Genomic DNA, 25,975 nt, shown 5'->3' with positions numbered 1-25,975 from the left:
TTCCTTCATGCTGGCGCTTGCTATGCAAAGTTTGTAGTCCCTTTTTAGTAAGAGCTAAATTTGAGACACAACCTGAGTGCATCTGAAGTATTAAGTGCTTTACCACAGGCAAAACTGGTTTCCAGACCTCATTCTCAGAGGAAAGAGGCAGACACCAGATAAACTGCTGTTTTGCAACTGCTTATAGTGAGACACCTCACTCCTTAGACTTGTTCTCATACTCCTTGTTGCCTGTAATCGCTTGGCATTTCCCCACCATTTTTGCTGTCAAAATCCTGGAAATTCCACCCAGGCCACCAGGTGGCACATTTCTTCTTACCTTTTCAAGCTCCTGCAAGTACACCTGGGCAATGATACACGCTGTCTCAAAACAAGCCATGACTTCCTCCTCCCTTTCACACAGTCGAGCACGTGAAGCAATTGAGTTGGTTGAGCGCTCCAGTGACAGACCTGCAAAATAGCAACATCTTCTTTAACTGGAGCCCACCAACAGCAGCACGGCTGTGTTATTCCTTCATTTACCAGCTGGCAGGGAAGTTTTTCCACAGGTGGGTTTCCCTCTTGGTTTTGTGACTTTCAAGAAAAGACCCCCAGGAAAATATAATTCCTACACATGCAAGGCATTTTTGTCATGCTGCTCTAACACAGAGTGCCACTGCACACTTCTACAGTGCCTTTCACATACTTTATGAAGGAAGGATATACAATCCTTCTGGTAGGGATGAGCAAGCAGAGAAATCAAGGCCTATATTTCCAAAGATGGCTATAGATTTTGGGTGCTTCAACATCCTGGCACTGGATTTGAGAATTTCTAAGCATCCACTATTCCAAGTGAAGCTTTCAATAAGCAGCAGTTTTGAGGGGAAAAAAAAACAACTGGAAAATTATAATAAAACAAAATCGGAAAATCTGAGGCCTCTCTTGGAAAATCTGAGCACATGCAAATTGCACATGGACACACAGCAAGCTCTTGGCAAGGCACAAGAGACTCCTAACCACAAGATCACCCTCTTTTCCAAAGAAAGGAAAAAACCCTGGGGTCTGTACTATTCAAACTCTTTCTTGTATCACTATCCAATCCCTCTTACAAACAAAGAGCATGTGAATTGGAGACCTACAGCTGTTGTCCCTACATGAAAATCTTTTATTATCAGATCCTTGTCTGCCATCACACTACTACATCATTTATATCTCTAGATCTGTTTGGAGAGGCTACACGTCTACATATCAATGTTACTCTGTTCAGTGTAGGTTCTTACGCCACACCAGATCTCCACAACACATCACTGCTTGGAAACTCTGGTCTTCTACACCAAACCCAACTGCACGGATGCACAGTAGCCCAACACAGGTTGTAAAAAGTTCAGCACATGCTTCCAAATAAATGTTACATATAACAACACTCCCTAATGCTAATGAAAAATGTATAAGATGTAACACAAAATCCTAGTGTTCTGACATAGATCCACAGAGGTGACAAAAGAAGAGTTCATCTGTCTGGACAGCCTCTCCAAGGAAGCTAGTTAGACTGCTGCAGCATACAGCAAAGGATTCTGCTCCACGTGAGGAGCCCCTGCACATATGAGGAGTCACGCTTTCCTGAGCCCCCACAATCCTGGGAGGCACAGCACCTCAGCACAGCGCACTTCAGGAGTCTGACAACAAACCACTGTGAGGCAGCAATGGGGAGCCAGGTTTCCCCATGATGAACGATGTGGTACAAGCACTCATGCTGGAGGAGCCTGTGGTTCCTAGGCAGTCTTAGCTTTGTTTACTTCTCACATTCAGTGTTTCTGCTTTGTCCCCTTGGTTACTCTGCTAGGAGTTTCCCCATCTCATGTCTTACATTTGAGCCAGATGTGAGCAGTTAGCTCACTGGGCTGAGAAGATGCCCCACTGGTACAAGCTCGGGAGGTGGCTCCCCACTTCTTCTGCCCTCTCCCAAGTCAGAGGTGCATGGCATGTTCCCTCAACGAATGGTATCTTGGAGGAACACGTTAGTACCTTTCACCTTTGAAAATCCTGACTAGAGTAGGGCAGGGGGAATGGATTTACTTCAAACTGACAGTGTGTGGGGGACAGGGACGATGATTATTTTGCTGCTTTTAACTAATGTCCAGTCTGTGTTTTCTCCTTTCTACTGACATACACCTTGTCCAGCATCTGACATATAACAGATTTTGTCTTCTAGTCCATCTATGAAGTATCTGGCTTCATATCATGGGTTGTTTTCCTATTATTTCAAAGCTGCTGTTTCCTAACCCTGTTGCTGTGTAATGAAGGGGAAAAGATGATGTTAACTCTCTATACAGAAAAATAAACCATCCAGTGCTGAAGCTAGAATAATCAGCCTACAAACATTATTCTTATATCTGTCTCAGTTTTATTTACCTCTCAATTTCTAGTCATTCCCCTTAACTGAAAACAAATTTTAAGGTGTTGCATTTCAGAGTCACCACCCCCTTAAGTGCAAAGTGGGGCTGAGGACCCTGAAAGAAATCCAGTACAATCCACTGACATTCATAAACATGCAGCATCTAATCAAAGTGCAAGAGTCATCCTAGCACAGTCTGTATGGAGGTGGTTATCATGGGAGATGCCACACCGAGGGAACAGGCTGATAAAAAGCCATTTACATACATGCTACAGCCCATTGCAAGAAGCCACTATCTCTAAGCTCTGACTTGGGGGAGGAAAGCAAGCAGCCTTTGTCAGCACCAAGTACCGACAACAAACGTGCCCATCCATGCGGTCAGAAAAACAGAGCTGGGGCTGATCAGAGACAGGGGAACGAAAATCTCCAAAAAGGTTTATTGCCACAGTAAGTACAGAGCAATATACAGTGTATTAAAACAGATACTATGCTACATTGCACACATTTTTCTACTTGTAAAGGGCAAGAAGGAAAAATGACCCACATGATGTGACATTAGTCATGTTTTTTTCTGCTAATGCCATATGCACTGACCTGATGTCATCAGAGTATAAAATCTTCCACAGAATCCAAACAGGGCTATTCTTCCCTACCACAGAAATGCAATGAAAAGAAAAATTAGAGAAAGCAGACTGCAAAACCAGTAGACAAAGTGAAGAACAGAAGAATAACAACAAAAGTTCCATACTCTTGCAGCCACCAATTCAGTTCTCACAGTGCAAAGCTCCAACAATTACAGATTTGCTCAAGGTGCAGTTGGACAAGACTGTTTACAAGACCTCCAGTCCTGAGAGCACAGATTCCACTAACTCTTCTGCATCCCCTAGTTATCAGCACAGAAAAAACTTTGCAGCACAACATACATTTCAAATTCAACTCAGTTCTCAAAAAGTGTCAGAAAGACATGAAAGTTCATGCTACTTCCACACTGGATTTAGCAAGAAAAGTGTAGCTGTTGCTAAGACAGAATTAGCTTCTGAGTAAGGCATAAAGCCGTATGCTTTCTTGGTAGCTGGTTACGGTAAAGCGACTTGGGTATTTTTCACAACCAGTTATGGTAAGATAATACCAACTTATAACTTATCTATGCTAGGGTTTTTCTCATATGAATCAGGTGCCCGAATTTAAGTATATACACACATCTATACCATAAGAACATTTGATATAGTGAAGGTAGAGATTTCTAATAGAGTATGGCCCAAGCTCAAGATTTAGAGAGACATGCTTCTAGATTATCCTTTTTAAAAGAACAAACTCTTTCTACCCACTTCAGAGGCAGTAACTTTCTATGTATAGATACACTGCTTTTCTTTCCTGCATAAAGATAAGGCTTCCATTCACCTCCTCTAGTTCTCCCAAAGACTCATCTCTGGCCTTTGATCTCTGTATAACCTTTGCCCCATCTTCTCCCTTTCTAAAGCTAATCTGCATTTATGTCAGAAAAAAACCCAAACCCATAAGGTTTGTAAGAGGTGTCACTGAACTAATTCCTTCCTAGAGCTGAAAATGCGCACTGCTCTCATTTATGGAAACCTGAAAGGGGAAATTTTATGAAGGCTTATTTCCACTTTCATCTCAATCCTTGCCAGGGGAAGACAACGTATCATGCAGCTCCAATGCTCTGGGGTGATGTTATTACCAGAATTGGAACACACATGTGCACGTGGACATGCGGTATGAGATTCTCAGCAACATAAATGAGACAAAAGTCCATGCTGGAAGGGATCCCAGTAGGTCCATGGTCCAACTCTCTGCTCAAAGCAGGCCCAGCTCAGAGCGTTACTGAGCCTGGTCTTGAAAGCCTCAGCACATAGAGGCTGCACGACTGCTAGGGAGAAGAGGAGGCTAAGGTAGCTTTCTTCTTTTCCTCCAGTTCATAAACTAGTTCACCAAATAGCAGCATTTCTCCTTCTGTGTAGGAGGCATATACCAATCCACTCACAGGTTCTTTTCCTTTTTACACAGACTTCTGGTCTCCTGTATTTGGATGAATTTACACAACTGGGGAATGGCAGGTTCACAGGTGGAAGAATTCAGGGTCAGCAGCAGCACAGTACTTTCACCAACAGCATTAGCCTGCAGCTGCTAAAACCGCACACCCCAGGAGCATCAGAGCTACCTGGCATTCTAAGAAAAGAATCAAAGAAACACAACAGCACACAGACCATGAAGCCTACCTGTTGTGTTGCGTCCTGGTGCTACACTCGTGTTGAACACAGCTATGGGAACCTGAAGCAAAACACAGCTTAGGGTGGAACTTACAGCCCTGCCAACAGCATCAGCCCTAGTCTACAGAGCAAGGTTACAGCAGCCTCTATGATCCTGTGCCACACAGACAGGCCACCCTGGCCAGAAAGCAATATGCTGCTAAGCTGAGGGCATGTAACAGTTTTACTCTAGCTACAGGAAGATAAATAATTCATCTTGAGGTAAGCTGGGTGTGAACGTATTGCACAGCAACTGCTGCAAGGAAAATGGTTGCGTGCATGTTCTCACCCTGTGGTGAAGGCCAGGTCACTCCAGGTAGCTGTCCCCAAGGGGAGGGTGCACTTCATTTCTAGCATGTGACCTTCAGCCTAGTTCAGAAGCATGGCTCTAGAAAATCAATTAGCACTGAAAAAAGACTATTTTTACAATTAGCGCCTCAAACATATACACTTGCACGCTGGCTAACCAAAGTTCAGCAGAATACTAAACACTTTCCAAAGACACCAAAATTCAAAGGCACAAGCAAACCATTTTAGAGATGGTATTATGGCCAGCCTGCCCTGACAGCTAAGGTTTGAACATAAGGGCACGGCCCTCAATCAACCGATTACATTACAGTGTCTTGGAATGCAAAATAGCCTGAACCTCAACAAGCCAAAGCAGCAGGCGGGATTAGGTTGACAGAGGCAAGACCCAGCACTATGCATTATTTCTGCCACAATTCACAGCAGTTTAAATAATTCACATCATGGGTCTTGACACTCATCTCCCCAGCAATCAAGCTATGACTTCTCAGCAGGATTTATTTGCAATGTAAATAGAAGAAGAGGGGGAAGAAAGGCCTAGAAGCCCTTGGTTTTGAATACATTCATGCATACTGCACCTCATGAAAGGTGAGGAGGTGGAGAGAAGTTTCATTTTGCAAGAAAGCTGCACAAACTTCTTTCACCATTGCTTCCTACTATACAGGATTATTGCTACACAACAGCCCCGTATATTCACAGCAATCCGGTATAATCTTGGGGTATTTTTCATGCAAAAGTCTCAAAGGTAGAAAAGCAGAAAATTCCACTAACCCGAAATAAAATTATCTGAAGACCTTTTTGTCCATAAGTGGGGAATGAAGCCTGAAAATTTAAGTGCCTTGTGCAAGGCTGCTTAGTTTCATCAAAGCAGAACTCAAGACCTCTACTCCCAGCCTTCCCGTTAGATGCAATAAACCAATGCTAACAATGTTATTCCAATTATTTTCAAATGAAGAACTCTATCTGGTTAGACTTTTAATTACAGCTGACTGTTAAAACTAGGACAGCTTTTTCATTGAGTGTCTGTGAAGCCAGAAGGTGGTAAGCACTCCCCTGAGATGCAACCTCAGCCACCTACCCCTGATCAATGCCGTGTACACTCTGCGTCACACTGCATATCTTACTGCACAGCAGAGATCAGCCACCACCTTAATCCAAAGATGCTAATTTTCCTGAGCATATCAAGACCTGCTGCCTATCAGCCAGCTGCTCTTAAGCTTCATGGCAGATCTTTGAAGCGTAGCTTTAACCTGTAAATACAGTGGTCTCCAAACTTCTTTGATCATACACCCCATGAGTAAAAGAAAAAAGAAAAAAAATTATTCAGCATGCACACCAAACATGTATACAGTTATATACTTACACTGCTTTACAATGTATTTATTATATATTTATGTGTTTATTTTTTCAAAAATACCTGCTAGGTAGCACGCTACTGACAGCCACCTGTCATCACAGAAAAGGTCAGCAAATTCAGAACACTTGACTTTTTGTAAAAGCAAAAAGGCATAACTCATCTTTAAGTTTGACAACTTTTTTTAAGCACTTTGCCATGAGTCAACCAGTGAGCTCTGGTGCGGTACAAAAGATTTTCATGGTCACTCCCCATCTCACTACAAAGTATTGTATTTAAAAGCCTTGTGTTTATAAAGTTAAACCCACTGATGACACCGTATAGTACTTTGTACACTTCTGGGTCCCACTTTGCTGCTAAGTAATTTGTGTATTTCATTGTTGAACCAGAATCTAGCAAACTCCTTAAGCTGAGATGCATTAGAAGCACTTGTACTTTTGTGCAACTGTATAGCAAACCTCCCACACCACATAATTTGTTCTAATACTTGTTTCTTCAAGTCTTTGGCAATGTCTTCTATGTGTCTTCCAAAGGAATGCATTTTAGTTTTCTGCCATATTGTCTTCTGCATATTATTTCAGCCATTTTGCCACAGCAGGAAGAACAAGTGTTTCCCAGTAGTATGTGGTTTTTCATCTTTTGCTCTCATGTAAGACACCTCAAAAGAGACTTCTAAAAATTAAAAAAAATCAATAAACTTAATGATAAAAATCCTGAATTGAGTATTACTGGACTTCAAACATTGCTGATGCACCATCATTGCTTTCACCTCGTAACGTGTCTGATGCTAGCTCATGCTAGGAGTAGTGTCAGCTCTGCCATTTTCTAATTGTTCACTTGTGCTCATGGTATTAGCATTACCTGCAATCCACAGTTTCTTTGATGGAATCTTTAAGTTACTTGTCTATCTCATGAGGGTTAGTTTAGTTAAAACTAGATAATACACATAAATCCACTTAACCAGGCGCATGTGAACTGCAATATACCAGAAGTGAACGAACAAGTGAGGGTGCCCCTTTGAGCCTCTCTGCACTGTGGAACACCCACTCTTCTGCAAGACACTTCGTGGGCTGTATGTGACACAGGACTCTCTGACATACAGACTGAGTGAGGGCACCACTGTCAATCTAGTTTTAAGCTTAATTTTAATGAATTTTAATTTTTTTAAAGAAAAAATAAACATAAAAAGAAGTTCTAATATTTTTCTCCTGCACCTCAGTTGATCATCTTGCACATCCCCTGGGCACACGCATCCCACTTTGGGGACCACTGCTATAACATTAATTGTCCCGGTACAAGGGGCCACCTTCATTCCATGACATATCTGATAGCAGTTAAGGAGATACCTCTGCTGAAGCGATGCTCTGGGGCACAACAAGCATGGAGGAGAGCAGCAATCTCTGACAGCCCCACACGTAAAGGCCTTTGTCAACACCATCCACATCCATAAATTTTCACGTCAAGCTGCAAGAATTACATTTTTTCTCTGGTCTAAATACAGCAGGCAGAAGCAGAAGAGAAAAAATAAGAAGTGGATGGGGCACGAGGGAGAGAGATGACCAAGTACTGGGATTTATTCAGCTTGAGCTCATTTGCATGAGCATGCATCATCCTGCTGCCAGGCAGCATCAACAGTGAGAAAGTTCTCTTCTAGCTGCAGTCACATGCACTGAACCAGACTACCCCACCTTCATGTGTACTTTGGGAGCAGGAGGGAGAAAAGGGAAGGGTAATTCAGATTTTACTATGCTGATTCATATCACGCACTGAAGTCAATTCTACTTAAAATTTGTTAGAACAGACACAGCCTGCGAGGACTAACAGGCTTGTTGCCCTGTCACTTAAAAGATGGTCAAAGACATCCAGAGCTTACTCCAGGGTAAACCAGCGCATGGACATCTTCCCATAGCAACTGGACACATATGCTACACAACACAGCCCCAGCATGAGGACAGCATCACAGCCACCTAAAAGCTACCTCTAGCTTAGGCCATGTGAGAGAATATTTGTATTTGGTTTCTTTTAGTAAAAATATAAGAGTGTAGCATGCTGTCTCATGTTATGACACAAGCATTGTGTGCTCCTTGTTCTGTTTCCTCAGAAAAGGATGTACAACTATTTTTGTATCTTCTGATGCTGCCGACCCCATAACTTTAAATCATAGTGCAGGAGGTGGAGAAGGTTTTGTGCATGTGTGCAACCAGCATGTGCAATTGTGTGTGGAGAAGGGAGTGGAAGACTAACAAAACCTTACCATCATAGAAACCAAATCACATTAACAAAAGGAACAAGAAGGTATTTTCTTTTTCCACTTTCCAGTTATTTGCATTCAGTACCCTGCAGCTAACTCTCCTCAGTCTAAATCACAGAATCACAGAATCACAGAATGTTAGGGATTGGAAGGGACCTTGAAAGATCGTCTAGTCCAATCCCCCTGCCGGAGCAGGATTGCCTAGACCATATCACACAGGAACATGTCCAGGCGGGTTTTGAATGTCTCCAGAGAAGGAGACTCCACAACCTCTCTGGGCAGCCTGTTCCTGTGTTCGGTCACCCTCACCATAAAGAAGTTTTTCCTCATATTTATGTGGAACCTCCTGTGTTCCAGCTTGCACCCATTGCCCCTTGTCCTGTCAAGGGATGTCACTGAGAAGAGCCTGGCTCCATCCTCATGACACTTGCCCTTTACATATTTATAAACATTAATGAGGTCACCCCTCAGTCTCCTCTTCTCCAAGCTAAAGAGACCCAGCTCCCTCAGCCTCTCCTCATAAGGGAGATGTTCCACTCCCTTAATCATCTTCGTGGCTCTGCGCTGGACTCTCTCTAGCAGTTCCCTGTCCTTCTTGAACTGAGGGGCCCAGAACTGGACACAATACTCCAGATGCGGCCTCACCAGGGCAGAGTAGAGGGGGAGGAGAACCTCTCTTGACCTGCTAACCACACCCCTTCTAATACACCCCAGGATGCCATTGGCCTTCTTGGCCACAAGGGCACACTGCTGGCTCATGGTCATCCTGCTGTCCACTAGGAGCCCCAGGTCCCTTTCCCCTACGCTGGTCTCCAACAGGTCTGTCCCCAACTTGTACTGGTACATGGGGTTGTTCTTGCCCAGATGCAGGACTCTACACTTGCCCTTGTTATATTTCATTAAATTTCTCCCCGCCCAACTCTCCAGCCTGTCCAGGTCTCTCTGAATGGCTGCGCAGCCTTCCGTTGTGTCAGCCACTCCTCCCAGTTTTGTGTCATCAGCAAACTTGCTGACAGTGCACTCGATTCCCTCATCCAAGTCATTAATGAATATACTGAATAGAACTGGTCCCAGTACCGACCCTTGAGATACTCCGCTAGATGCAGGCCTCCAACTGGACTCTGTCCCATTGACCACCACTCTCTGGCTTCTTTCCTTCAGCCAGTTCACAATCCACCTCACTACCCGATCATCCAGACCACACTTCCTCAGTTTAGCTGCGAGGATGCTGGAGGAGACAGTGTCAAATGCTTTACTGAAATCGAGATAGACCACATCCACAGCTTTACCACCATCTATCCACCGGGTTATGTCCTCATAAAAGGCTATCAAGTTGGTTAAGCATGACTTCCCCTTGGTGAAGCCATGCTGAGTGCCCCTAATGATCCCCCTATCCTTGATGTGCCTAGAGACAGCACCAAGGACAAGTTGTTCCATCACCTTTCCAGGGATGGAGGTGAGGCTGACTGGTCTGTAGTTACCCGGGTCCTCCTTCTTGCCCTTTTTGAAGACTGGAGTGACATTCACTTTCCTCCAGTCCTCAGGCACCTCTCCCGTTGCCCACGACTTAGCAAAGATGATGGAGAGTGGCCTAGCAATGACTTCTGCCAGGTCCCTCAGCACCCGCGGGTGCGTCCCATCAGGGCCCATGGATTTATGGACGTCCAGGTTGCTTAATTGGTCCCTGACCCAGCCCTCATCTACCAAGACAGATTCCTCCTCTATCCTGACTTCTTCTGAGGCCTCAGGGGTCCGGGGCTCCTCAGGACAGCCTCCAGCAGTATAGACAGAGGCAAAGAAGGCATTCAGTAACTCCGCCTTCTTTTTATCCTCTGTCTCCAGGGCCCCCACCTCATTCATCAGTGGGCCTACATTGCCTCTAGTGTTGGCTTTACCTGCAATGTATTTGAAGAAGCCCTTTCTGTTGTCCTTGACCTCTCTTACAAGGTTTAATTCCAAGGAGGCCTTAGCTTTCCTAGTTGCCTCCCTACATCCTCTGACAACAGACTTATATTCCTCCCAAGTGGCCAGCCCCTCCTTCCATGATCTGTACACCCTCTTCTTCCACTTGAGTTTGCCCAGCAGTTCCCTGTTTAACCATGCAGGTCCCCTGGTACCCTTCCTTCCCCTACCTGCTGGGATGCTCTGATCTTGAGCTCGGAAGCAGTCCTTGAATGCTAACCAACTATCTTGGGCCCCCTTACCTTCTAGTACCCTGTCCCATGGGATTTCCCCTAGCAATTGCTTGAAAAGGCCAAAGTTGGCCCTCCTGAAGTCCACGGTTGATTCTGCTAGCTATTCTGTTCCTGCCACATGAGATCCTGAACTCTACCATCTCATGGTCACTACAACCAAGGCTGCCCTCAACCTTCACCTCTTCAACTAGACCCTCCTTGTTAGTAAGGATAAGATCCAGCAGCGCTCCTCTCCTAGTTGGCTCATCCACCATTTGCATCAGAAAGTTATCATCAATGCACTGGAGGAACCTCCTGGACTGAGGATGGCTGGCTGAGTAGGCCTCCCAGCAAATATCAGGGTAGTTGAAATCCCCCACAACAACCAGGCCCTGTAATTGCGAGACTGCTCTCAGCTACCTGTAGAAGGCCTCATCACCCTCCTCATACTGATCCGGTGGCCTGTAATAGACACCCACAACAGTATCACCCCTGACAGCCTGCCCCTTAATTCGCACCCACAAACTCTCAACTTGCTCCTGATCCGCCCCTGGACAGAACTCAATACATTCTAGCTGCTCACTCACATAAAGAGCAACTCCACCACCTCTCCTTAGTGGCCTGTCTTTCCTGAACAGGACATAGCCATCCATGACCACATTCCAGTCATGCGAGGCGTCCCACCAAGTCTCTGTAATTGCCACTAGATCATAGCCCCCCGACCGAACACGGATTTCTAACTCCTCCTGTTTATTCCCCATGCTGCGCGCATTGGTGTACAGGCATTTCAGGGAGCGAGCTGAGCACACCGATTTCACCCCAGGGGGATGGGAGGCCTCCTGGTCTACCTCAACACTAGAGCGTTGCCCCAGTGGTGCAAGCCCAGCTACTACCCCATCCCCCTTCGAACCTAGTTTAAAGCTCTCCGAATGAGCCCTGCTAATTCCTGTCCCAGAACCCTTTTGCCCCTCCGACATAAACCTTTCCCATGTATTACCGTCACGCCTGGTGTCTTATAAAACCAGCCATTAAAATCACACCCATGCTGCATTTGTGCATAGAAGATGGTGCAAAACGAACTACTTCTCAAATGCAAACAGGAAAAAAACTAAACTACCCTATCTAACAGCAGAGAAGATCTCATGGAGTGCAGCAGCAAAGCCTGCTTCTCCAGCTGCCATAGGAAGCCTAAGTGCACCAAGAACGCCAGGGCTGGGCTTGGCAACTCTTTCACACCTGAGCTGAAAAGCAGTGGCACAGAGGCACACAATTCACCAACATGCAACAGCTTCAAAGTCATCAGTGTTACAACGTAGAGTGCAACTCCAAACTCTTGAATTATTATTCTGAAAACCCAAATAAGACATACTAATAACTAGGCCCTTTTATCAAGACATCAGCATGTACAAACTGGCGCTTTTGCCTATCAGACAGTTATTCTGATGCCAACATGAATAAACAGCATGCTTCCTGTCTAGCTGGCAGAACTGTGAACACTAGCACTTTGAAGTGTATACCAGGTATAGAACAAAGTCTCTGTCTCTCTCAGTGATGTGGATTAACATTTAAAAGATGCAGTTTTTGTCAAGCACAAGTGAAAACAAGTTCTGCCAACAAAATGCCTTACCCTCAGTTACTCAGTTTTTAATGCCATATTGCATCATACACCCTTGTGGCTGGGACTCTATTTTCCAAACAGAGAGGAAAGAAAATTAGTTTTATTATTTAGGCTCTGTTTAGAGGAATCCATGTCCCCACAGATCTTAATGCACAGAGATATGAATCTCACCCATTTTCAGTCATCAGAGAAGGATTCCAACACAAAGGAACTTGTGTCCTGCCCGACAGACCATTTAAAAAAAAAGAAAACTTAGAATTTATTTATTTGCTTTTTCTTTTCTTTTTTTTTTTTTCTCTTCCATTGCAGTTCTATTTAGTCATAGCAGCAGCTGGAAATACTGACCAAAGTAACCTGAGTAGCTGCCAGCAGAAGAAACAGCAGTTAAGGAACAGAGGGAGACTAATGCAAACCAGTATATCAATGGCCTAGTTAAAGCTTATAGGTTAACACAGCTGCATACTGCCAAGTGTCAATCATCCTCATGAAGCCAGTTACCACCCAAGAGCAATATATTTTTACAAAAAAAGTGAAAGCAAAGTTTTAGATAATTTTTCCCACAACTTTCACCGAAACCTATGCTTTTCTCTTCTTAACTTTGGGCCTAGCATCATTTTGGCTCTTCATGATCAAACTTTCCTAAAGACTATGAGGAATGCTGGTGTTGTCTATAGAAACGTCTTAGTTGCTTTCCTGAACACTACAAGTAGCAGCTAGCATCATCACTGCTGAGGTGGGCAGGTTCCAGACAGTAGTGAATTGGGGCCCCAGAGAAGTCAGCACACTTTACAGTAACAACTCTCCTGGTCTAAACAGGATCATTAGGGTAGAGAAGATTTAGACTTTCAAGTAAAGGCCTACAATAAGCATGCCATGATGTCAACAGTGCCTAAACAACATCATAATTGACACTGAAACTAACTGGGAGAGGTAAGGAGAGAACTCATGCTCTTAGGATTTTCCCTGCCCCTTACAACCTACTGCCCATTTCTGCTAAATGGGTACATCGTAGCACGTTGCCCCCATGTCAGTCAGTAGCAACGTGGCAGTATGAAAACTCAGCTTTTTAGCAGGGGGTCGGTTGGGCTGGAAGAAGGGGAGGAAGAACTGGGTTCCCTCTTTCTTTACCACTAGCAGATGTGGGTATTTTCCCCATAACTCATGTGGCTACTGAACAACAGTACAGAAATGGATCATCTTTATCCTGACATGTGCAATTACAACATGCTTTTACTTCCCCCTATTAGTGCCCAGAGAGGACATAAAGAAAATTATTTATTTGAACATGGAAAAAATGCCATCAACCTTCCATTAATCCATTTGTCTCAGCTGACAAGACAAGATATGTCCTTACATAGTAAGATCCCCTCCACTCTTTCTAGGTATTACAGCAAAGTTTTCCTTAGAGAACTTCAAGAACTCTTAAAAATCAGCCTGTGGAAAAGATTCCAAGCACAAGAGTATGCATAACCACAGGGAGGTTTTTTTTGGCATCCAAGAGGCACAATAGTATTTCAAACGCTCGTCCGAAAAAAGGAGAACACACCTTGCAAAAGGTTATGCCTCTGAAATGAGGAGCAAGCTCAGAAAGTGCACATATAGCTTAGAAACAGGCTTGTAAAATATGACCCGATTTAAAAATGCTTCCTGCAAAAAGAAGTTAGAAGTGTAAATTCACTTTCAAAAGATTATGACATAAATTATGACCCTGCAAAGCTACATAATGTTTCCAAACTCAGTTTATCTGAACTTGAAATTGTTCAAACTACTGGCACTCAAAATGATTCCACATAGTCTGTATTCAAGCACACTCAATAGTTTTGGTATTGCCATCGCATCCACCAAAAATCAACTGGACAAAATTCTCATCCCAGAGAAGCCAACTGGAAATTCTGTTTTCAGAAGGACTCTATTTAATAAGGCTGCTTAAGTTAAGCCTGTAACACACAATAACCCATAAACTTTATTTGAACGGAATATATCCTTGAGGGCAGCGCTGTGGATGTAGTCTATCTAGACTTCAGTAAGGCATTCGACACTGTCTCCCACAGCATCCTCCTAGACAAACTGGCTGCCCGGGGCTTGGATGGGTAGACTCTTAAATGGGTTAAAAACTGGCTGGATGGCTGAGCCCAGAGAGTGGTGGTGAATGGGGCAAAGTCCAGCTGGCGGCCGGTCACTAGCGGTGTTCCCCAGGGCTCAGTTCTGGGGCCGGTGCTGTTCAATATCTTTATAGATGATCTAGACATAGGGATTGAGTGCACCCTCAGTAAATTTGCAGATGACACCAAGCTGGGTGGCAGTGTCGATCTGCTGGAGGGTAGGAAGGCCCTACAGAGGGATCTGGACAGGTTAGATAGATGGGCTGAGACCAACGGCATGAGGTTCAACAAGAACAAGTGCTGGGTCTTACACTTCGGCCACAACAACCCCATGCAGCTCTACAGGCTGGGGGAAGGGTGGTTAGAAAGCGGCCCGGTGGAAAGAGACCTGGGGGTGCTGATCGACAGCCGGCTAAACATGAGCCAGCAGTGTGCCCAGGTGGCCAAGAAGGCCAATGGCATCCTGGCCTCTATTAGGAATAGTGTAGCCAGCCGGTCTAGGGAAGTGATCGTCCCTCTGTACTCGGCACTGGTGAGGCCGCATCTTGAGTACTGTGTTCAGTTCTGGGCCCCGCACTTCAAGAAAGATGTTGAGGTGTTGGAGCGAGTCCAGAGGAGGGCGACCAAGCTGGTGAAGGGTCTGGAGGGTCTGACCTACGAGGAACGGCTGAGGGAGCTGGGGTTGTTTAGCCTGGAGAAGAGGAGGCTCCGAGGTGACCTTATTGCAGTCTACAACTACCTGAAGGGAGGTTGTAGTGAAGTGGGAGTTGGCCTCTTCTCCCGGGCAACTAGCGATAGGACAAGAGGGCATAGCCTCAAGCTTCACCAGGGGAGGTTCAGGTTGGACATCAGGAAGAATTTCTTTACAGAAAGGGTTATTAGACATTGGAATGGGCTGCCCAGGGAGGTAGTGGAGTCACCATCTCTGGATGTGTTTAAGAAAAGACTGGACATGGCACTTAGTGCCATGGTCTAGTTGACAGGGTGGTGTAAGGGCAACGGTTGGACTCGATGATCCCAGAGGTCTCTTCCAACCTGGTTGATTCTGTGATTCTGTGTGATTCTTGCACTATGGGATGAGTAGCATTTAGTAAAAAAATTGATCTGGAGAAGTTACTGGCTTAGGATCTGAAATAAGAGTTTGATGAAGTACTGAAATGAGTCTTTAAAAATACAGAGACATTCTCTTCCAGGGAGGACAAAAAACAAGAAAACAACTCACCTTTCTTTCTCCCTTTCAGTTCTCTCCACTAATTTAGTTCAATGATTAGCTTTTCAAAGCTGATGAACTAACAAAACTTTGACTAAATAAAACCAAACAGGAAAGCTTATTTTTCCCATTTTAATCTACGAATAAAAAAAATGTACATGACAAGAAATTTACCAATTTTGACACTTAGCAGAAACACTTGAGTTAAAAAACACTCTGTAGCAAGTGAAATTCATTTGTTTAACTGAAAAGATTTTCTTAATCAAATTCTTTAAAGAGAGGAGAAAAAAGCAGATTTATCAGAAATTAGTTTTGCAATAAAGCTATCTTTAATGGTACATTTTATTCTAATTTCCAAACAAATGCAGCTGAATACACATCTTATCTAGGAAATAAATCATCCTGTAGAAAACCATATTAGAAAAACGAATAACACACAAGCAAACGTCAAAATTAAAGACTCCAATTAAGTATATGAACAAGCTGGTGATATATCCTATGACTAGCTAGAATGAATAATTTTAATACCAGACTTATGTTTACTGAATGCAAACCTACATGTTTTTAGTAGTTCTGCAAACCAACAAAATAAGAAATTAAGTGGCACAAGCACAAAGGACATTTAAAACAGATTATTCAAATTTCGAGGCTTCAGTTGGTCAATTTAAAATCACGATTAAAACCAAGTGGGTAGTTTTCAAACCAGCTGAGTAAAAGGTCAGTTTTTCTGTTTATTGTCTCTGTGTGATATTGCCATTTTCCTTTCAGGACACTACCATAACCTCCAAACAACCACCTCCAGTATTACAGAAGACAAAGATTTCACATGGGAAGAAAGCAGAACAATATACTTCCAAGCAATACTGACCTCGTTATCACTGAAGTTTTAAAAGATACAACCGTAAGAGAAATGGGAAAATGCGTAAGATCAGCAGTTTGTCCTAAAAATGAACAAACAAAAAACCCTAAAAACCCCCAAAGAGCTGGACTGAACCCAGAGCCCTGGATGCAGGCTCCAGGCTGTTTAGCATCATCAAGTTCAGGAAAAACCCTGATGTGGTGGATTCAGGGTTTTGCTTTCAGCAACTGCATTCACAGCTCTTAGGAGGGTTCTAAGGACCAGTGGCTCAATCCAGCAGAGTTTCGCATGATCTTATGGTTTTTCAGAAGTGTCACACTACAGATCTTAATCATCTTTAAATGACTTAAATGGGTTCAAGAATAAAATAAAGATTGCTCTGAGCCACTGAACTAACGAAGTCTCATTTCGTTGTATGTGTGACTTGCGGTTGGACTTGTTATAACAAAACACGGACTATGATCTAGGCTTCTTAGCACACAGTATCACCTTGTTCTCATCCACATGGATTTTTCGAAGGTCTAAAAAGGCCAAGCTCACACTGCAAGCGTTTCGATACAATGGATCTTTTTTCTAAAATTTTTAAAAAGAAACTTTTAGAAACAAATTTACAAGGGATTAATCTCACCCATCTTTAGACACCCACGAACAAGTTAGTCCACAGCCTCCTCTGACAGCCGCCAAAGAGGAGGCTGTATTGTACAATACCATGCACTTCATCCATATCAGACGCCGTTTGAAGAGGTGATGTGCCACCCCAGAACTGCCAGCTTCTGACTGTGCAGAGAGTTCAGACTGGAACTACACAAATTAAACCTACCCTGACCTGAAAATGGCCAATAACAACACAAAAATTACTGCAGGATGGACTGGGAGAAAAGGAGAATAAGAGGCAGTGGGACTGTTACAGCTTTAACTCACTAGAAAACCAGCTGGATACCATTTGCAACCCTATGTCATCGCTGCACAGATTTAGATAGCTACCTATCTCCAGGCTACCCCGTTCCAGGTGGAGGAAGTCTAGTGCCTGTCCTGACAGCTGGTCTGATGGGCACATAGAGCTCCTCCACACACGGCTGACTCACCTTCCAGCAGCTCTGATGCCACACATCCTGACCGCAAGCGTGGCTGCAAGCCAAAGGCACTCTCAGTCATTACAAAGACAGGACACATACCACATCAGCCATGCCTGAGCCTTCATCACTCAGGCTGGCAACAGTCTCCTTCAGATAACACTGCTCTCAGCATGCTCTCACACAGCGCAGCAAGAAAGGCTGGGCAACAAACATTGCAACAACACAGTAGCCTTTCTACAAACTTGGAATTTAGGCATGCCAAAGCCCTGGCTAGAGCTATACTTCGCTTTGTAAATGGTTCGGCTGTGACCTACCCTACTACCAGGAAGATTCATCCACTGGGAACAACAGAGATCTCTGCAAGGTTTCTGCAGCAAGCACAGCCAGAGGGAAATGAATGGTTGCTGGCAGTTACACACGTTGTTCTGAAGTCTTTTTTGCTTGCTTGTTTCGAATTGACAATGCCAGTAACGAAGCCACAACATGTCCCAAGTGAATTAGAAGCCAAACGAGAGCAAGTTTGCTTACTCGATACTGTTTTATGCAACAGCCAGAACTGCTTGCATCAGAGATTACCTGCAGTACCATGAACTGAGCAGAGGTTTTAAGGAAGAATTAACTTCACAGAGGATGGAGAGGAGACAAGCACAGACCAACCACCTATTAAGTAACTATAAGAGGTTAAAATTAGTCATTGTGAAAAACCAAACGGTTGTCAGAGCTCCACTCACAGTGCCCACAGAACTTCTCCTCTCCTCACAACACGGGGATTTAGAAACAGGACAAACAGAAGCAGTCAGCTGAGAAACTGAGAGAGTCTTTCCCTCTCTGTCATTTCTCCTGTGATTTGCCAACTGCTCAAGTCCCTACATTTATAAATAACTTCAACATTTACTGCTTGATACTCACCTTGGGTGGAAGTCTACTGAGCAAGGCAAGCAAGAAACTTTTTCCCTGTTCAACTTCTGCAGTCCAACCACAGGGGTGCAAATCCATATTACTTCTTACTGTAATATGAACCTACTACATGCTATGGACCATCAGAGGAACACCCCAGAGATTTAGCTCAATGTCCAACCTTCAGTGTCATGGAGCTCAAAAGGTGCTCTAAAAAAAAGCAAACTCCGTTTTGCTGGTTCACATTTAATTTCTACCACTGACTTCATCTATGTAGCTCCTATGTTGTTTCCAGCAGTAAAAGGATGTGACTGCCTTTGATTCTACTTTTCTTTCTTCCATGACCTTTCCAGCATAATCCTTAGTGTTTGAGAACCTACACTGCCATTCTGCATGCAGAACAATCCAGCAGTACTAGCTACACAAAACCAAGGTGGTTTCAGGTTAATACCAAGAAGTGATACAAAGTTCTAGTGTTCAGCTAATGCTGGATGAACAGGGATATTCTCTTAAACCAACTGCTTTCTCCCATTACTGAAAATCTGAATAAGAAATTAAGTGGGGAACCTAAGTTCTGCCCTGAAATACAGACAGGACTGTGGCTTTTCTGGATTATTGTCTAAACGATCCCTGCAAAAATTTTACTACCAGCGATGTTCAAGAGTGTCTTTCAAGAAGGTTTCAGCTTGCATAAGCTAACAGTAGTTCAGCCAAAGGCAATGATATGGTATGGATCAACAGAATTTCTGCAGAGATACCAAATGAAAAAAAGGAATAAGAAAAATCTTTAGCATAAAGTATAAATGAATTTTAAATAACTGAACTTCATGCTGTTACTTGCCCTGCAAAGGTAGCCTGGACTAACATGTTTTGAAATGAAAATTTAAATCCACACTGCTATTGCCATAGTTACCTGTACAAATTTCTAACACTTAAGGGCTTATTTCTCTCAGACTGAAGGTCAAGCACATGGCATGGGGGAACAGTGATCCTAGCTAGCAGTGAGTGCCCTCTCCAGACTCAGTTGGAGAAGCTCCACTCTGCTGTACCTCTCTCTGTAAGGAACTTTGGTAGAATACTGAGTGACTTACTATGCCCTTGTTACCTCGGCTAATCTGAAAACAATCATCATGGAGGATAAAAACTGTGGAATAGTAACAGCACAGAGGTTGCTCTGCTATGGCAGGGGCTCCTTACAGTTTACACACAAATACGGGGGCAACACAATATTTACCTTCTGCGCTAAACTACATGGGGAAAAAAAAATTATGGCCTGATCCTCTGAGGCAAACACCTCCACCCCCAATATCTTCATGTGCAAGTGAGGTAGTCAAAACCATAGGAGAGGCCTTACAGGAACAGTGTTATTCCTGCAGTGTTCGTGTACACCTTATTACATTCACACCTCACCAAGGGCCTTAACTAGTTCCCAGTGACGATAGTGCATCTCCTTCAGACTCCGGAGTGCACCAATAGTTGCTCTCAAACACACTGCTATGCGTGCACTGCCAGTTACTCACTCCTCTGCGCCATGCAAGTGTTAGTGCGAATTACAAGTAAATTAGTCCTGCTCCACAAAAGCCTGTTAATGAAGCAGATTCAACCAGTGCTACAGGAAACAAAACCAAAGCAAGCAAAGCAGCACAAACAGGTTTTCAAAAAAGCAGAATGACTGTGTGAGATCATGAAACATCCGAATTATTATCAGTAATACTAGCAGCCCAGTCAAACAGTATTTTGGGTTGATTTGGTTTCACTCTTTTACATACCAGTTGAAGGTATCTGATCATCAGAGTTCTCATTCACCTAATTAGCTGGTGGACATGCTGAAAAGAGTAGAAAGCAGTAGATAGGTAGCAGTACTTGAGCAACATTTATAAAGGAACTGAAAGCAAATGAAGATCACTGATCTTTTTTCCACCCCAAGTCAAAAACTGACTAGGGTCTTCCTTTCCCCCCACTCAAAAAGGAAACACAATTTCACTACCGGTAGAGGCACTTTTTATTAGGATCTCTCAAACAGTGCAATGTCTGTAAAATTACAAGGGGGAGGAGAGACTCCTGTTTGTACATAAGGTCTGATACTGTGTGACATGCATTGCAAAAATACACTAACTGCTTTGAAAGCACATATTCTGTTAGTCCAGAGTTTAAAACTTGAAAACATCATCTTTGCTTAATTCACAGAAATCATTAAAACTTATAAATAGATGAACTCTTTCTAAAAGAAAGCATAGGCCCCAGTTCACCCAAGTGCTTGATTCAGATTTTCCCAAAATGGATACACAAGCTCAAGTGTGTTGCTGACTTACAGCCAACAGTTAAAGATTTCCAATTTCAAGCTTTTCTTTACAAGCCAGACAAGTTTAAAAACCATGGACTAAGACTCCATAATGCCTTTAAGTTTAAACTACACAGATCATACCCAGTAGGATTTTCTAAAGCATACAGCATTGCCCTAACCCTGCTCCAATCAAATCACTTGGAGAAATACCTTCAGCTTCAACCTAAACACAGCATACTTCAAATATGCATACACGGTCCTTTACCTTTAATAACGAAGGCTTCAGTTACCAAACGCAGCATGTACAGAGGTTCATCTTTTGTTGAGAGGTCGTCAATTCCTGCTCTTGCATACATGCTGATGGCATCTCTGTAGGATCCCTCCACATAATGAAGCTTTCCTAGGATCAGCATAGCCTCTGTCATATACTTAGGCTGAAACGCAGTGGGGAGAGGAAAATAGTGTTTACATGGTAAAATACCAGACAGCAAGAATGAGGTACTTCAGAACAAATTAAGCAGATTCATAATGCTTTCCTCTCAACATTGCTAGCTCCGCAGGCCAAAGGAGGAAGATTTAAGTGTCTAGAGGTCTTAGTGCTATGCTCATGAGAGCAGCAGCCAACTACTTTGGAGCTCAGTTTGGAAATACACAGCTTACAAGCCACCTCTTTGGTTTCAGCTGACCTACTCTATTGATTCACCAGCCACAGATAGCACATAAAAGCCTGGCATTGTCAGAACTACCTACATACACACCAAGAAAATCCCCTGCTTTTATACTAGGCAGAAACCATCACTTTTTAGTCAAGTGCTCCCCTCTCCTCTGTACATTAAATTAAAGAGCAAGAAAGCTCCCAAATTTTCAGAAGTTATCAAAGAATTTTCAGGCAACAGTAGAAAAACAGAAGGCATGCCTGCTATTTCTAAGATCTGTTCGGTTTCTTAAGGATTGAAAACATGCATACAAATCCGTGTAACAAAAAAATCTCAGTAAAATACATCCGTTCAGACCCTTTTTATGCTTTGGAAGGCATGAAAAGGTTCCTAAGCCTTCATATTCATTTTTTTAATACATGCAGTCAACACAGGGTCAATGCTGCACAAGTAGCCAAGTCACCACTAACAAAGAAATAGTAATGGCAATTCATGCAGCCAAACTTAACACTAAGACCTGTAAGAATTCAGTGGTTCTGGCTGTTACTGGGGCTAAACTATAAAGAAAGAGGGTTGGATGGACTCCTCTTCCCTCCCCTCTCCTTTTTACTTTCTAAATACGCTCACTTTCAAGAAGTTAAGAACAAGGAACTCCCCCAGAAAGTCGCTGCACGCTCGCTCCCTGGAAATTAACATGATAAAAGTATAGCATACGCTTCCAAGCTAACTAGCCTGTAAGTTGCAGGACCACAAGTGATATAAGTCTAGAAGAGACTGTTGTAATTCACAGTCTTTTTAAAGCCAGTTATGCAACTGTGTGTCCAAGGAGACCAACACAGCAGCAGACATTGAGGCAAAGTCTTAAAACATTCCTAAAGCTCTGCAGCTGAGTTGACTGACAGCTACCAACCATGCACCCAAACCACAAAATAAGGTAAAAGCATAACTTGGCATAATTTCTCTATCAGAGACCGAAAGCAATGCAAGGCTGTAATCCTGGACTCACTACAACCTTAAGTGTCTGACAGCAGCGTGAAGCACATTTTACCTCTGATCTGGAGCTGACCAGGTGTACACAATTGCCTCAGACCAGGAGCAGCAGTAGGTCACTCAGCTGTGGAGCCTGACAGCACCGTTATGTGGCCATGCCCCACCACCCCAGAGAATTCCAAGACATTTATCCTACTTCTTTCTAATAAAAAAATAAACATGATATATACTCATTGCACATAATTTGTTTGCATATAAAAAAGCAAGTCTCCCAACAGAAGACACTGCAAAGGGTACTGAATTACCAGTCCATTAGTAATACCTGCAATACAGCACCCTACACACAGGGACATGAACAGGCAACACCAACAACTTGTATCAGACTAATAATCACATGGAAGCAGCATCCAGTTGGCAGGAATTATGACGACAGAGCGTACTTACTCGTAGTTTTCCTCTGCTTAAGATATTGGTCAGATACTGTTTAGCTTCATTCAGTTTTGGCTCATTCTTCTCTGTCAGTGGAATGGAGTCCTTCAGTTTAGCAAAGTTTTCTTTCAAACATTCTTCCAGCAGAGCCTCTGCAAGCAGCATACTCCCATAGTCCTCTGAAACAACCAACAAGAAACACCGCTTACTGCAGTAGTGCTGATAAATAGCATTACAAAGCCAAAAGAAAACACCTTCCAGACATACAAACAGTAACTCAAAACAAGGGGGTAAGAACTAGCAGACAGAAAAAAGTTCCATTAAATTCAAGCTATTGGAAACAGTATGCTTCCTGTGAAAAAATGAAACATTTCCTTTTAACTTGAAGATTTTCCCTAATGAATCCTTTTATTCCGACAGCACAGTTTGTTCTTGTGTTGTCACTAATATACTAGTTAAGAATTTTCATCACAAAACTCACTTTCAAAAGTGTAAGACCAGTCTTTGCAAACATTAAAGTGCATGCTTTAGATTTACAAATGTACAAGCATGAAATGCATGCTTCGGCTACGGGTAAGCTATGAATTTCACTGCAGAACAGTAACCACAGCAAAAACTTTTAAGATTTTCCTGAAAGTTCACGGAAAAAAATAAAAATAGAGAATTTAAACACATTCTACTCATCTATTACTAAAGACACAGAAGGCTTGATCCAGTGACATAACTGACATGCCACATAAAAGTCTTTTCTACATTAAAATCCATTCCTGTTCACAGTTCCACAGAAAAACACAAACATAGCTAGTAGCACTGGATACAGCATGAAGCATCATGCGATGTTGCAATCATGCACTGAAGAAAAAAAAAAGTTTCATCTGCCAACGTACTTGGAGTTCCTGCATGACAGCTCCAGTTCTGCAGTTCATTTATTCATAAAAGTAGTACCATCAGCTGACTAGTGGGTCAAGTAGGGTAAGAAAATCTTTGTAAACCAAAGACCCAAGCCCTACAATTCATATATATCACATTTCAAAGTCTGAAATTCTAGAATGCATGAAACACGATAGTGTAACTATTACTATATCTTCAGTCCATGGGACAACTTATCCCCACTAACTATCTAAACATTACATATGGTATTAATAATCAACTTGCGGGTTTTTTTTTTTGGTTTAAACTTTTTTCTGGTTGTGGCTTAAGTGTTCAGCTGCTTATCAAATTATAACCATAGCTCTTCAGGCTCAATTGCAGGTCTACAACTAACTTGCATGAACAAGTATATGTACATAAAATGGGAAGTGTAAACGTTCAAGTATATTTCCCCCCAATCTCATATGCAATCATTTCTATGCAACGCTGAACAGCTTTAGGTAGCCACTAATCTCTTAACCAAACTTAAGGAATTGCATAAGACCATATACAATTAAGAAATAAATATACACAATCTCTCAAAGCAAATACTACTATTAAAAAATCTCATCCAGACACACTATTGTTTCTAGAAACACAAAACTGTAGCTAGTGCCTTGCTGGAAGAAAAGTTCTGTAGCAATAACAGAGCATTACTCTTTCATAACTAGAAAGTTATGAGCTGACATAGCAGCAAATTAACAAATAAGGTTTTTACAGCAATTATACTGCTGTTATGCCTCTTAATTACAAGGGAACAAACTAATATGAACTCTTCAACTATTAATGCCCCCAAACTTCATGATGATCTCTGCACCCAGGGAGCACTGCTGAAAACTGACTAAAGTTCAAAGGTTGGCTGTGTGGTTCTCAACACAGGGTTCGATCTGCATCATGTATACACTTGGAAAGCCTTGTAAATAAACATGTGTTAAGCTACCAACGTCTCCCCCCACCATGTTTTCCCACTGTGAAGTTTATTGCACGCCAGCCAGCTTCAGTTAACTCTAGGGCCACATCCTAGAAACTCCTCTAAAGAAGCAGGTTTATTCATAGAAATAGCTCCTCTGACGTCAACGGCAGAACCTCTTGTACCAGCGCAGTGGCTTGGATCAGGTCCTCTTCACAACTTACTGCTGTTCACTGCAGACACAGAGTTTTGTATTTCTAAGTTTGGCTGCCTCACTTCTTAGAAGAGATTTAATTTAAAAGAGATGCAAAGCAGTGTGTTGTAACAGGAAAAAAAAGGTAAAAATACATTTGCTATTTATGAAACCTGTCTTACATGTGAAAGGATACTTGGGTGAGCCTAAGCCTTTGAATAAAGCAGTCCCCTTCAGAAATGCAAGGAGATAATTTAGGGGCATCCACAGCGGGCAGGGAGGGGGTAAGAGGGAATCAGCATCGCACGTATTGAGAAGCTGGAGAGAGACATTTGCAAGCACGGAAGATTTTGGTCGGCAGCCTGGCCGCAGCCCAGCCGAACTTGTTAAACCAAAGCCCGGAGCTCAGCCGCCACCTGCGCCCGGGTGCTCACTGAGGCGAGGGCCACATCCCGAGCGCACAGAAGCCGCCAAGCAAGCGCTGCCGCCCCTTACTCCCGCTGACAGCCCCAAGCGATGCGTTTCCTTTCGCAGCCCCACGGGCTCGGCAGCGCTGACATGACGAGGAAGCACAGAGTTTTCTTTCTGAACGCCGTTTCCTGAGCTCCCGCCGCCGCGGATGCATCCCTCCCTCCTTCCCTCCGTCCGGCGCCCACGGGGGACACGGGACGACACCCCGCTCCCTCCGCCGGCACCCCGGCGCTCCCCAGACCTCTCCCGCAACCCCGGGAGACGGGGCAGCCGCAGCTCCCGCCCATGGCAGCCCACCGGGCCGAGGCTGCCGATCCCCGGGCGGCGGCCCGGAGCGACAAGCCGGCCCCGGCCCCGCCGCCGCCCCACGCCTGGGCGGTCCGGTAACGGCGGCGGCCCCACCGCTCCGCCCCACCCTGCCCGGCTCTCTCCGCCGCTTACCCGCGTCCTGAGCGCCCCCCGCCACCGCCGCCTTGCGCGGGGGCTGTGCCGGCGGCAGCAGCTGCTGGGCCAGGTGCCGGAGCTGCCCCCAGTGCCCCTCCACCCGGCACCGCTCGATCTCCCCCTCCAGCTTCATGTGCGAGTGCGAGCCCTTGGCCGCCATCTTAGCGCCGGGCTGGGCCCTCCTCGCCCCACCCGCCCGTC

The 25,975-nt window shown here is 43.9% G+C and overlaps 1 protein-coding gene across 4 annotated transcripts in view; it reads right to left on the bottom strand.

The window, feature by feature from the left end:
• The window catches only part of TTC7A (tetratricopeptide repeat domain 7A), a 189,829-nt gene extending 163,895 nt beyond the window's left edge, over positions 1-25,934 (bottom strand). For 2 of the 4 annotated variants that reach the window (XM_068423941.1, XM_068424103.1), the window contains exons 1-4: positions 25,772-25,934; positions 22,863-23,026; positions 21,038-21,206; positions 320-450 (exon numbers count right to left, since the gene is read on the bottom strand). In XM_068423941.1, coding sequence (XP_068280042.1) covers positions 320-450; positions 21,038-21,206; positions 22,863-23,026; positions 25,772-25,934 — 627 coding nt within the window. Of the gene's footprint in view, positions 1-319; positions 451-2,968; positions 3,024-20,257; positions 20,315-21,037; positions 21,207-22,862; positions 23,027-23,734; positions 23,750-25,771 lie in introns of those variants that run through there. The other 2 variants (XM_068424014.1, XM_068424179.1) reach the window with 2 other exon arrangements.
• Between the last annotated feature and the right edge of the window lie 41 nt (positions 25,935-25,975).

The sequence above is a fragment of the Nyctibius grandis genome, chromosome 1 (genome assembly GCF_013368605.1).
Source record: "Nyctibius grandis isolate bNycGra1 chromosome 1, bNycGra1.pri, whole genome shotgun sequence".
NCBI classification, from domain to species: domain Eukaryota; kingdom Metazoa; phylum Chordata; class Aves; order Nyctibiiformes; family Nyctibiidae; genus Nyctibius; species Nyctibius grandis.
Note: the sequence above shows the minus strand (reverse complement) of the source record. Positions and strands in the feature narration are given on the sequence as shown.